Consider the following 13762-nt stretch of genomic DNA (forward strand, 5'->3'; position numbering starts at 1 on the left):
AATGTTAATAGCAAAGTTAGATTCTAATACATCCTGAAAGAGCCTGGTGCTCCTTGATAGTGGATCTCAGTCTCCATTATTTTGCAGTTTGTTGCTTCCCTTGTTTATTTTTTTGAAGGCCCATTTTTACTTATGTCCATTTTTTTTTTAACATGGAGGACTTGCAAGGCATTGTAGCCTTTATGAGGCTGTTTCACCTTCATGATTTGGGATGAGCTTTTGGAAAATTGTTTCTCTTCCTTCCCAGGGAAAATGTTTATAAGCAGAGCAGAAACAAAAAATGGATGATGAGCTCTGCATTGTTAGGAATGTTGTTTAGGTGGAGATTATAATTTCTGTTGTGAAGTGTGTGGATGCAAAAACTACAGCTCTCATCTTAAAGGGAATGAGGTTTATTCTGGAACCAAAAATTTGAGTGACCATGACCTGAGGACACATAGTTAGGTTACCCCCAAATTCCATGTTCCAACACGGAAGCAGGTTCATGAAGTTTTATAGTTTTACAGAAAAAAGAAAGTCATGAATCAAGGCAAGTTTAAAATGCATGGTAGGTACATCAGAGAGGTGGTTACAACAAGATGGCGGAGGGGGGAAGCTTTTCTATAGTCTCAGGATGCTCTCTGACGACATATTTAATGTTTGGATTGGTGGAAAGTAGGGAACTGTTAAGCTAATAGATTCTAAAAAGTTTCTATGGGTTATTCACAAGATGTTAGTTCCAACACAGAGGTGGGCAAGGGTTGGCTACTCTGGAAAGCTAGAACTAGCCCAAGATAAGGTTATTAATTAGCCTCTGAATCTGTAACATTCCATCTTTTCCACAGTGCTGCGGTTCTCATAGTCAGTCAATCTCTGTAGACACAGCTTCTTTCCAGGAATTCTCCTTCACAGGTGTGTGTGTGTGTGTGTGTAAGTCTGAACTTTAACTCTGTAGGTAATTTCTTACAACAGCTGAAAACTGTAGCATCAGAATAACTGAACAGAGTTTTATGGCCACTGGCCCAACTAGACGCTGACCTTTGTGTCTTTCTGTTTCCTTCTTTGCAGCTGTAAGATCAAAGCCAGCTCTGAATTGAGAGTGCAGTGCTCACGGCTTTGAGAACATGACTTAGTAGAGGGCTTCCTTCTAACATGCTTCTCTTCCCAAACCCAGTCCTGAGGCCAGGCCTCTGTATTGACCAGCCCAGAGATCTGTCACAGTTTCAGGGAAATGCCAGGCAGCTCTGAAATGTGACCAAGAGTGGTCCTCCGTGCCCTCAGCATCTTCTTTAGAACCCACTGATAAGTCAAAAAGCAGATGTGACTCTGGGCTAAAACAAGCCCCTGCCCTAAGCCTCTGGGATCAGGATAACACTGCATTAAAGATACAAGCCTCTTAATGTTCTTTCCCAAGCCTGCCCGTCTCCAGCCTTTTCTCTTCTGCCCTTGAAGTCTGGCTGACTCAACAGCTCTCCCACAAAGGTCCTCCCTGGTGGTGTCAGGGCTGTGGTCCCCATCTGAGTACAGTAGCGGAGATACAATGGCTGCGTTTCATAAGCTGAAATGCCTATTGTGTGAGTCTGTGTTGGCCTTTCACTGGGTGACAGCCAGAAATAGTATGCCCTGGAAGGTGGGTGGCGTAGGCACCCAGGAAGCTGAGCTTGCCTTTCTGTTTCCATCCAGCCCCACAGGACAGTAGAGGGTTTGCTCTACACAGTGTGGTAGTGCCTGTCATGTGGGGTTTATTGAAGGCCTACCTTCTCTGTCCCTCCCTCAGGTGTCTTCCTGAAGCCACCTGAAAGAATGAGACCTCAGGAGAGGCAAATGCTGACTGACATGGAGAGTGCCCCTCCTGCTCAGGTGCCTCTGCTTCTATTCTTGTGGCTTTGGCACCTGAAGTCACACTCACTGACAGGCTGATTGATGGAAGGCAGGGTGGGAGGGTCTGTGGAGCTGTGGACCAAGCTGTTCATTCCTTTTCTTAGATTCTTCCAAGTGGTATATTTTGTGTACACATGAGTTTGTGTATGTGCACAGTGTGTGTGTGTGTGCATGCGCACGCTGTATTCACTTGTACATGTGGAGACTTGAGGCTGGTGTCAGATGTTTTCCTCAGTCATTTCCACTTAAGTTTTGGAGACAGGGTTTCTCACTGAACATGAAGCCTACCAGTTAGTCAAGACTAGTAGGCATCCCTCTGCCTCTGCCTCACTAGTATCAGGTGCACAGGTGTGCTCTGCTGCAGAGAGCTTTTCCCGGGTGCTGAGAACGGACTCACATCCTCATGCTCGGGTGGCAAGCACTTAATGTTCTGAGACCTCTCTCTAACCTCTGGTCTTGTTGTTGTTTGTTTTACTATAATTTCAACTAGGAATTTTGACTTGGGGCTGCTTTTACCATGATAGATTTCAGGTGCTTTCTGGATCTGTATTCTCCTGGGTGTGTGTGGGTGCGGGGGAACCTCTGTACTTCACTTCTGCTTCTTCTTTCCCTTATTAATATAGCATAGTTGCCAAGATCCATGGATTTTATTTATAAAAATGACTTCTTCAGGGCCAGGTTCTAGATGGCTGGCTGTAGAAAGCCTAGCTAATCGCATCTGTCGTAAACGGCCCTTGTTTCCTGAGATTTACTTTCCCACTGGCACTGCGAATAACCAAGCTGTGTGTGTTTGTGATGCTCACTCCTCCCCAATCCAGCCTCACCCTCAGACGAGCTTGTGATGATTAGCTGTGTTTAGCTGACAGTGAAGCAGAGAGGGCTTGAATAGCTGTCACACAAGGGGCCTTGTCAGGTCAGGGCTCCCGTGGCCTGTGACAAAGAGGCCTCTGGGGGCATGCATTAAGGGTTCCCTGAGGCTCCCCTATGGGGTGGATTTGAAGCACTCTGAAGGGGCTGACTCGACCCATCTGGTCATTTGGGGATCCCCTTCCTTCCTCATCATCTAAATGTGGCTTGCACAGTGTCAGGTTGGCTGCATGGATTTTAACTCCCACAAACACCATCTGGTCTTTCTGATTCAGCATGGGACACACCATTCAGCCCTTACTGGGCCCTTATAGTTCTGCTCTGTGGCACAGAAGCTTCTGTCACTGCTACTGAGGGGATCTTCTTAAACCATGAACACACAAGAAACATGTGGTTTTCTGTTCTCAATTCTGCATGAAATCTCCACTGCCCAGACCATTTTAAGATTACTTCAAATGTCCCCTACTTGGTAGGGTGGCCAACTAGACGTATTCTCCCTTATACTTTCTGAGGCCTTTCTCTTCTCTCCTTCCCTACCAAAAAAAAAAAAAAAAAAAAAATCCATTGACTTGTCTGGAGAGATGGCTCAGAGGTTAAGCACTTGCTCCTCTAATAGAGGACCTGAGTTCAGTTCCCAGCATCCACATGGTGGCTTACAACTATCTATAACCTCAGTGCCAGGGGATATTACACCTTCTGCTATCTATGACAGGTCCTGAATATATGCAGTGCACACACATACATTCGGACAAAAGAATCATACACATTAAATAAAAATAAATCCTTAGAAAAGCTCATTAATGATTACTAAGTTCAACCTCGGGATGTGTTAATAATCTGGGCAACAAAAACATCTTTACGAGTGGAGCTGACATCCTCGCTGAAGGAGGCAGCGGTTGTGTAAATAACACATATAATTAAAACATCAATTATATGGAACAGAACAGAAAGCATGGTAAAGCTGACCAGAAGAGCGTCACAAGATACCGTGTGTATGAAATACATAGGCCTCTGTGACATGTCCTGAAGTCATCCTGATCGTGGTCACCATTTGTGCATGCTCCTTCTCCTTCCCAGTCACAAAGCAGGGACTGGCCTCCATGATGTCATCCAACAATAGTAAGTATATGACATAAATGATCTTGGGGCAAGGCAGAAATGAAAAACTAAAGGGAATACGGGCAGGGATTCTGGTTGAAGCCTCTTGCCAGCTGAAAGTCAGAAATTCCACTGTGATTTACAGCATCTGCTGTAAATGCAGCCTATATGGCGACATTACTTCTTATACAGATACATTTCAAATATACATACTAAAATGGCAATGAACCGTATTTGAGGACCACAACAGTTAACATTAATTATCAAACTTGCTAGGATCTAGAATCACCCAAGAGACAATCATCTGGCCATGCCTCTGAGAGAGTATATAGGTTGGGCTAGCCTTTGATCACGCTTTTGAGAGTATCTAGGTTGGGTTAGCCTCTGACCATGCTGGTGGGGGAGTGTCTAGGTTGGGTTAGCCTCTGACCGTGCCTGTGAAGGTGTATCTGGATTAGACAAGTGGACAGAATTCTGGGTTCTGGTCCTGCACTGCGTGAACAAGGGAGAGGGAGCTTGCCCCAGTGTCTCTGGTTCTCTGATTTCCAACTATGGACCTAGTGTGAACAGTTGCCTCCAGCCTCTGCACCAGGACTTTCCTGTTGTGGCTGACTGGACCTTGTAACGGTGGGCCCAGATAAACTCTTTGCTTATTTGTCTGGATACAAAGTTGCTTTCTTTTTCTTTTTTGGTCAGGATGCTCTGTCACAGCAATGAAAGAATAACTAGGACAAAGGCCAGCATATCAGGCTTGAGCCAAGCCTTTCTTCTGCCACCCACCGTAATCTGCAGTTTCCAGAGATTCTCAGTACAGGGGTCTCTTAGCCTCCTGGAGCTTCTCATGTGACTCAGGTTTATTTTAGAGTCCTATTCAAGACACCCCCAGAGACACCCTATAATCCCATTTAGAAGAAGCAGGAAGGAAAAAAAGTACTTCTTAGCAGCCTTTTGAGATGCAACTTGACAGCAGCCACCGTTCTCTGACTGCCGAAACAATTCTCCCTTGAGAAGCTAAGTCCCACACTTGAGTATGTCTTCCGTTTTCCTTCTATACTAAGCTCAGCGCTTACATCTCTACTAAGATCTCTTAATTAACTCCAGCTCTGCCTCAACCTGACTTGTCCTGAAATTCTTTTCTGTTCCCAAATCAAGAATTGTACTTCCCCCGAGTCACTGGGGAGAACTCTTGGGTCTCTGACCCGTGCCCCACTGCCCTGGCGGCATCTCTGAGAGTAGAGGGCGCTCTGTAAATAGTTGAAAATGAGTGTGTAAAAACGAACCGAGGACAAATTAATAAAACCATTTTGTATTTTAACTTTTTTCCTATCTCAAAAAAAAAAAAAAAAACAACCCAGCAACAATGATTCTCTATATTAAGAAGCCACAGCTCCTTCCGGACTCACTCATTCTTTTCAAGATAAAATTTGTCACTGTGTCTTTGGGGAAGGAGTTTTGAAGAGTCTAGGCCAGTGCCTGGGTTAGACAGGCTTTTATCAGCATAAAGCTACTCCGGGTAGGTAAGCTTTACAGGGAAAAGATTGATTTTGGCTCCCAGTTTTTTTGGGGGGTCCCAGTTTTGACTGTTGGGTCTGTGGGAAGGCATACCATTAAGGCAGAAGCATGTGGTTAAGAATCACCTACATCAAGACTCAGGGATTAAGGTAGAAAGAGGCCAGAGTCTATAGTGCCCCTAAGAACACCTCTGGGGATCCAAGGTTGCACCTCTTAAGGACTCCAAGACATATTTTGAAGCTTTTGCTACAAAATGACAGCTCTTTGTCTGGACCCAGAGGTAACTGAAAGCAGGAGAAAGACCTTTGCCTTGGTTTCTGTCTTTTCACTTTGTGTCAGATCCCTGCCTACCAATGCGCATGGCCTGGCCTGTCAGTCACTCCAGGTGTGTCTGACAGTGGGGGTCAAAGGAAGCCATCCAGATAGGACCACCAACAACCTCAGCTCAGGTAGAGCTGGATGCTTGACTCTGCCACACAAAGGAGTTTCAGGATGAGCCAGAGTGAAGCAGACTCAGTAAGTTTAATAGGCATTTAGGCAGGGATTTGTACAGGAAGCAGGTAGGTAGTGTACAATCTCAGAATAAAGATGCTGCCTTCTCTAGGGACTCGGGATTTATGCGGCTGTGTGCTTGATCCTGAGGCTAAGTTTCATTCCTCAAAGGATGCAAGTTACGAGATTTAAAGATTAAACAATGCTTAAAATTAAAGATTTTCAAATTAAGGGAACAATATGAGATGATGTGGTTTTTATATATCAATAATTTCTCTTTGTAAGTGCAATTACATTTGTAAAAGAGAAATGTTAGGTCTTAGGGATGAATGAGAGAGGAGGGCTAGTTCAGGGGACCTCAGGGGTACAAAGCTTCTGGGCTTCAGTAAGCACCAGTCGTTCGCTATTTATTTTTATTTTATGTGTGTAGGTGTTTTGCCTGTACATATATCTATGTCCCATGTGCATGCCTGGTGGCCATGGCAAGCAGAAGGAGGCATTAGATGCTCCGGAATTGAAGTTACAAACAGGTGTGGGCCAGTGGTGAGCCACGATGTGGGTGCTGAGAATTGAACCCAGATCCTTTGAAAGAGAGGCCAGTGCTCTTAACCACAGAGCCATCTCTCTACCCTCCTCATTTGTTGTCTTGAATATTCTTGTTTGACATGCTTCTAGGAAAGTACACAGGTCATTTTGGCCTTACCAGTTGTGTTGAAGTTTCTGGGCTCTCACAAGGCAATCTAGATCCCGGAGTGAGGGGCTTTCCCCCTCCCTTTTCGTGTCCTTTTAAGTTTCTCTGTCTTATTATTTGTCCTTACGCTGCTTTGCCTATCTTCCTTCCTGAAAGGATGAGTGGGCAGAGGCCATGTATTGTCTTAAACCTGCAGTCCCTTTGAATTCCAGGAACAGCAGTGCCTCACTCGATGACCACTTCCCAGAAGAAGGCAATGCTGAAGCCTTGGACACAAGTGATCACTTCCTGAGAACCAACTTGTCCCATAAGCAACGAGTCTTTCTTAGATCACCTTCCAGAATCAGCTGAGACAGTGATCAACAGACTGTACCTCAACTTTCTGTATTCCCCGTCCTCTTGTATGCAGATTCTCTCCTCATTAAAACCTAGAGCTCACTGGTAACCTGAAGATGAAGTTGGGGGTCACTGGACTCTTCCCAACGTTCTCTTTCACCGTGGCTGCCCTTTTTAATTGGCACATTGTATAGGCAGCTGAGCTTAGTCTGCTGGGGCTCCTGGAGCTGGGGAGACTGCCCTAAATGTCTGGTGACAGATCCCATCTCCCAGTAGTACCACCCTCGGGATCAAGCCTTTAACACATGGGCATCAGGGGACATTCCACATGAAGCCATGGTAATGCAGAACTGCTTGCTTTGTACACTGTAGTGAGTACATTTTGAAGATGGACACTTCAGTTCTGTTTATAGAAGCATGGAGGCATATAGCTGTGAGCCCTGCTGGGTCAGCTTTCTGTTTTTCAAGAGTCCTTTTTAAGAACAAATTATTTTCAGCAAGTAATTCAGGGAAAACATTTCAAGAGTGTTTTACTGTCAGTTTAACACAAACACACACACACACACACACACACACAGAGCGCATGCGCACGTACATACCTCTCAAGGGTTTCTTGGCAACCTCTGGGATTAATTAACTTTCAGTTTCCAAAAATGTATCAGGCAAAATAATATTATCCCAGTGCTGAGAAATACCTGGTGCAGAGGCTAAAGTCATGGCTGCAGCCATGGCGTGTGTGAACTGCCTGTGTTTCACACAGACCTAGGGGCTACAGGGAATCACCGCAGAGTGATTGACTATGTGGGCTGCATTCAGTTCATGAACGGCTGTCCTGAATTGAGAAAAAGAACATGATCTCAGGCTATCTCAGGCTATCTCAGACTATCTCAGGCTATCTCAGGCTATCTCAGGCTGCCTTGGATCCAGTGCTTTCAGCCTGCCAGTTTGAAATGAAGATGGAGCCTGCAGCTAGCCTAGTGCTCCCACACCACAGACAACATACACAGAGCATGTTACAGGCTCACAGAAGGTCGTCAGGAGACCCCATGGATAACTGAGTGCCGCCACCCAGTCCTCTGGGTGGAGGTGGGGGATGGAGAGAGGCGTGCTGTGGGAAGAGAGAAGGAAGCAGAGTAGAAATGGCTGTTCACATCCAGGGGCTGTCCCCGCCATGGTCTCAGGCCTCTTCCCACGTCTGTTGGATCAGCATTACTGCATTCTTCTTTTTGTGCAACAGTTTGTTTGAAGGAAAGATGCTCATTGTTTTGTTGTTGTTGCTGTTTTGCTTAATTTACTTATGAAGCAGGATCTCATATAGCCCAGGCTGGCCTTGAACTTACTATGTGGCCAAGGCTAGCTTTGAACTTCTGATCCTTTGCCTCTACCTCCCAAGTGCTGTGATTACTCATGCATGCCACCATAACTGATTTATGGAATCAAACACAGGACGTTCTGGATGTTAGGAAAGCACTCTGCCAACATCCCCAGCCCACGGCAGAAGGATCCGAGGTTAAAAATACCTTACGTACGAGTCGTTCGATTAGGCTCAGGTCCTTGGAGTAGTGGGAACTGTGGCTCCATCAATGGTGAAGGACACCTCACCGGAAAGTAGGAGAGTCCAGTGGTTAGGCAGGGGACTGAGTGTATGTGAGGACGCCTTGTTATTTGGAAGTACAATGGCAGCACTGCTTCCAGGTCTCCTTAACTATACTGCTGAGACCATAGGGTGACAAACCCCGGGGAAGGGATCACCTTAAGGGGCCCAGAAGTCCTGTTTTGGTTTGCGTCAGACAAAGCATCTGCTTACCTGCTCTCTGGGTCAGGTTTCTGGGTAAAGTTTCCTTTGAAGTTAGAGATCTATGATTTCTAGAAAGTTTGGAAACCACTGAGATATCTGGGGTTTTGTATGTGAGGAGGAGGTTTTCTGGGGGCCACACGGGATGGTGAAAAGAGAAGGGCGGTGCAGTGGTCAGCTCCACACCTGGCTGACGGTGATGCTGTGGGGAAAAAACTCTGTGAACAGACCAGCTTGAACAAAGCACAGGGGTGCACACCACAGGAGCCCCCAGGCTGCCCCGGGGTGTCCAGAGGCTGTATTTGGGGTCTTTTACTCTCTGCTCTGTAACTAATACGACGGTCCAGCTTAGGTACCGAGGTGGAGACTGAGAGGTTTCTGACAGATGACTTTGACACCTTCTTGTTCATTTTCCTTTACAGTGTACTTACATCTCAATTGACCAAGTTCCCAGGACCCACGCTATCGTGATAAGCAGACCTGCCTGGCTCTGGGGGGCAGAAATGGGAGCCAATGAACATGGGGTATGCATAGCCAACGAAGCCATCAATGCCAGGGAACCAGCCGCTGAGACAGAAGCCTTACTGGGGATGGATCTGGTCAGGTACATCTGGAAAAACTGCCAATTGGGAGTGGGAATTAATGTTTTTCTGTATTTCTTATATTGTAAGAAGCTGTATTTAATGGAATTCTAAGACGATGGGGAAAATAGAATAGATGGCAAAGGAATATTATTTGTCAATAAAACATAGTTAAATACTGCTGTGTGTTACGAATAGGATCTTGAAAACTTGATAAACACTAAGTGAAAGCCATCAGGTACAAAGGCCACCTGCGTGAGTCATAGAAGTTATAGAGGCAGGAAGTAGATGAATGGTGCTCTGGGGTTGGGATGGGGTAGGAGGGTGTCTTTGGGGATAATGAAGATGTTTTAAACTTAGGTTGTGGTTAGGTAGTGGTTATACAACTTTTTATATAAACTGTTTTAGTAGAAACCCTGAAATTAAAGAATAATATCTTTAAAACATGTCTTTAAAATTTGTCATTTACAAGCTTATGTTTTGAACCTTTATAAAGCATATTTTAAATACAATTCTATTGTGCTAGAAACTATAATAACATACAAGAAAACAATAAATATAATGGGTAAAATATTAAAAGAACAAAGAACTCAGATGGAACACTCCCTCTTCTGTCCGCCTCTTGGTGGTCTTTCTTGCTTTCCCCCTGTTTTCAAACACATGGGCCAGAAGAAGCCAGATTTGGCAGCTGGGGGCTGTTCTTGGTCTCTGGTCACCCCTGTGACACAAGTACAGGGGAGTGGCCCTGGCACGTGACGGTGATGGGAGGCTGAGTGCTGAGAGAATGAAGAGAACAGAGTGTGGGAGAGAACACGACTCCTCTGAAAGGGAATCACAATGTCACTAAATGAAGATGGGACCGGAGGGCATGGCTTTCAGAGGGGAGTGGATGGACACACCAAGTAATGGTAGTTCTCTGTGCTAAGTCTCCTCGGCTTCTGTCAATATGAAGCCTATATTGGACAGCTTTAGAACTTCCTTTCTTTCTTTTTTTCCTTTTTTCTTTTTGTTTGTTTTTCGAGACAGGGTTTCTCTGTGTAGCCCTGGCTGTCCTGGAACTCACTCTATAGACCAGGCTGGCCTCGAACTCAGAAATCTGCCTGCCTCTGCCTCCCAAGTGCTGGGATTTAGAACTTCCTTTCTAAAGCTAATTTTCTAAGAAAAAAATTTGAGGTTTGGACAATTACATTTCTAGAGGAAATTGCTCATTTACCCAGAAGCCCCTTATGAACCATGACTTTTGCCAGCCCCGAGTAGATCTGTTAGGGACAGCCCTTGGGAAGTGTGTCTGGGTCATTTTCTTTTCTTTTGTCTTTTTTTTCTCCTCTTTCCCTCCCTCCCTTCCTCTGAGACAATGTTTTACTTTGTAACCCATGCCTACCAAGCCCAGTACTGATGATCCTCCTGTCTCAGCCTTCTGAGTGCTGATTTGTTAGTCTGGGTAAAATAAGAACTGGAAAAAAAAACCAAAGGCAGAAAAAATTTTATATGTTCACCTGTTTTTCTCTCCAAAAAACAAAAGAAAATAAATAAAACAAAACAAAAAAAAACAAAAAAACATGTAGAAACCAAGTTTTGGGTTTGTTTTTTGCAGTTCCCTTAGTGTGTTTTTCTTTTAAATAAACTTCTACATTTAGTAGAATTCCCCAAAATGAAGAATCAGCAACAAAAATCATCCCTAAGGCCTTCATCTATGGCTTTGTAATAAATAGTTTTTCAGTCTCGGACCTAGGGAGTTGGCAGAAATCCTAATCCTAAAAAGTTAGATTTGAGTGTTGGCGGAGAGCACTTTTCCTTGCAGAGTGCGCCTCATCATCCGGAGATTCTCCACCCTGTGAGCAGTGTGACCTGCTCAGTCTCAGTGTGCTCTTCACTCTCTGCCATGAAAAAGCTCACGGCTGCAAAGAGACTGCAGTCTGCTTACAGGGAGAGGATAACAAACTGAACAGCACAGAGTCTTTTAAAAAAAAATCAAACCAAGAGGAACAAAATTATTTTTTTAAACTTTATTATAAAAAGCTTCACAAATAAATAAATAAATAAATAATGTCACCCACACAATTTAATCAGACAAAAGATCTATACAACTTAATGAACTTATATACCAGTGGTTCTGGACTTTTCTAATGCTGAGACCCTTTGATACAGTTCCTCATGCTGTGGTGGCCCTCAGCCATAAAATTATTTTTGTTGCTACTTCATAACTGTAATGTTGCTATTGTTATAAATTGTGATGTAGTATCTGATATTCAGGATATCTGAAAGGGTTGTTTGACCCCAAAGGGATCGAGAGCCACAGGTTGAGAACCGCTGTTACATTGTTAGGTGTAAGTTACGAATGAGGATATCAACCTGTTTTATTTTAGTTATGATTTTGCCATGAATTATTTTTGGTTTTTGTGGTGGATAAGTACATAAGATATAACCAATACTCCAAGTGTAAAATTTAATGGGAAGGGACACAGCATCCATGTGAATGTCAATTTTAACTGAACAGCACTAAGGGCGACTGAAGGTGACAGAGAGAGGAAGCAGGGAAATCTGGGATATGATCACAGAAGTGGTACAAAATTCCAGAGCTAGCCTTCCACAGACGCTGCAGGGTGTGAATTTCAGAGCTAGCCCTCCATAGACACTGTAGGGTATGAAGTCCAGAGCTAGCAGCATTCCATAGACCCCTGCCCTGGGGCACTTGGCATGGTCAGGGGAGAGAGATGTGCTCCAGGTGGGCCCACAGGACTGAAGGGTAGGGACAGAGAGGATGTGTTTGGAGGATGATGATTGCTCTGAGAGTTATCAATGTCTGGGATAATAACAAATGCAGAAGTAGATAATGGCTGACCAGAAGCCATTTAAGTTGACACCTCCCCTGGCTTAAACACAGCCATTGTAATAAGTATAGGATGACAAATCCCGTGATGCTGGCTACTTCTTGGAGGGGCACACAGTCTGTACCTAGAGTAGACTGCTAAGTTCAGGGTCAAGGTCAAAGTCTGGTCCCAGCTTTAAAATGGCTAAACCTAATCTTTCATAGCAAGCAAGTCCTATGAGTGTCTCCTGAGCCCCAATGTTAACTGGGGAGCTGTGGATACTGTAGCTCGAAACCACAGCGCTGTGAGTGGCAAGGTTCTGGGGCAGCAGTTTTCGAAGCAAGGCTCCACAGGAACACTGCCCAGGAGCCTGCTAGGAGGGCAAGTTCACCCCCTACAACACACAAACACACACACACACACACACACACACACACACACACACACACTCTGTACATGGGGTTGGCCCACAGTCTACGTCAGCAAGGCAGATAGAGCATAGGGCAGAGAATACACTGCTGCACAGCTGGAGCTCGCCTTCCTCATGGTGCTCTGTCTCTTCCAGCTGTTACTGTTAGCAGCATCATTTCTTGCGCTGTCCTTGTTTGTCCTCTGTGCTTGGCTGCCAGCTTCCTGGGCAGCTCCTGGAAGAGCAGGCTATTTATATTTCACATGCTACTTCAAGTGTCCATGAGACTGCGGCTGGTTATTCAAAGAATATAGCTGTTCCCCGTCTGCATCCTCTGGTCCTTTATACCTCTCATCCACACGTCAGCTCCAAGAGACATAACTGAGTGACGGCCTCAGTTTAATAGGCACCGTCTTCAGGGTAAAGGTATAATTTGCATGTGCTTCTTAGAGGTGTGTAGGAATGGAAGCATTAAGCAACACTTGTTATAATTCATTCTTAGTGGTAAAAGCCAAGCTTTATCTGCTCCCTTGCCTCTCCTCCCTCCCTCCCTCTCTCCCTCCCTCCTTCCTTCTTTCCTTCCTTCCTTCCTTCCTTCCTTCCTTCCTTCCTGTATCTCTGAATAGTCCTCCCCCCAGCACCCCCAACACCAAGAGGCATATAAACACACACACACACACACACACACACACACACACACACACACACGTTTTGCTTCTTAGTGACTTTGGATCCAAATACCAAGCAGCTGGCAGGAGCTAACATTAAAATGGGGGGGGGTCATCAAGGTGTCTCTTACACCTAGACTCCATTAAATCTAAGGTCTATTTGTCCCGATGAAGCCTCTTGGCCTCCATCATGATGAGACGCAGGAGGCATTTGGATCCCATTAGTTAGACAGAGTATGCTGGGAATACCTAACAATCAGCTAGAAGTGGGGTTGGGGTGTCAGCCCTAAATTGTGGCTTTCCCAACACCTGAGGTGTAAAGATGTGAGGATTAGCAGCTAGCTCAAAATCCCCCAGGTTTAACCTCTGTTCTCCGAGTAGGTGGGATGCCAGCTGGCTCCGGAGAGCGCTGCTTTCTGGTCATGTGCTGTATCTGACCCTTACACGCAGGTTTCATCCTCTTCTTCTTCTGCAGACTCCCCCGCCCTTCATTTCATGTGTCTGTGTGTGCAGTGTGCGCGTGTGTGTGGAAGCCCAAGGTCCGAAATCTTCCTACATCACATGGCTCCCTCATTCTTTTAGGGAGGGTCTCTCAACAAGATCCAGAGCTTTCCGGCAGAGCTAGCCTTACCAGCCAGCTTGC

At 45.2% G+C, this 13762-nt stretch overlaps 1 protein-coding gene across 1 annotated transcript in view; it reads left to right on the plus strand.

The window, feature by feature from the left end:
- The window catches only part of Scrn1 (secernin 1), a 59325-nt gene that overhangs the window by 24304 nt on the left and 21259 nt on the right, over window positions 1-13762 (plus strand). Inside the window, exon 3 of the mRNA XM_028758397.1 lies at window positions 9074-9255. Coding sequence (XP_028614230.1) covers window positions 9074-9255 — 182 coding nt within the window. The remainder of the gene's footprint in view (window positions 1-9073; window positions 9256-13762) is intronic.

Source organism: Grammomys surdaster, unplaced genomic scaffold (genome assembly GCF_004785775.1).
Source record: "Grammomys surdaster isolate TR1022 unplaced genomic scaffold, NIH_TR_1.0 126197, whole genome shotgun sequence".
Classification (NCBI taxonomy): Eukaryota; Metazoa; Chordata; class Mammalia; order Rodentia; family Muridae; genus Grammomys; species Grammomys surdaster.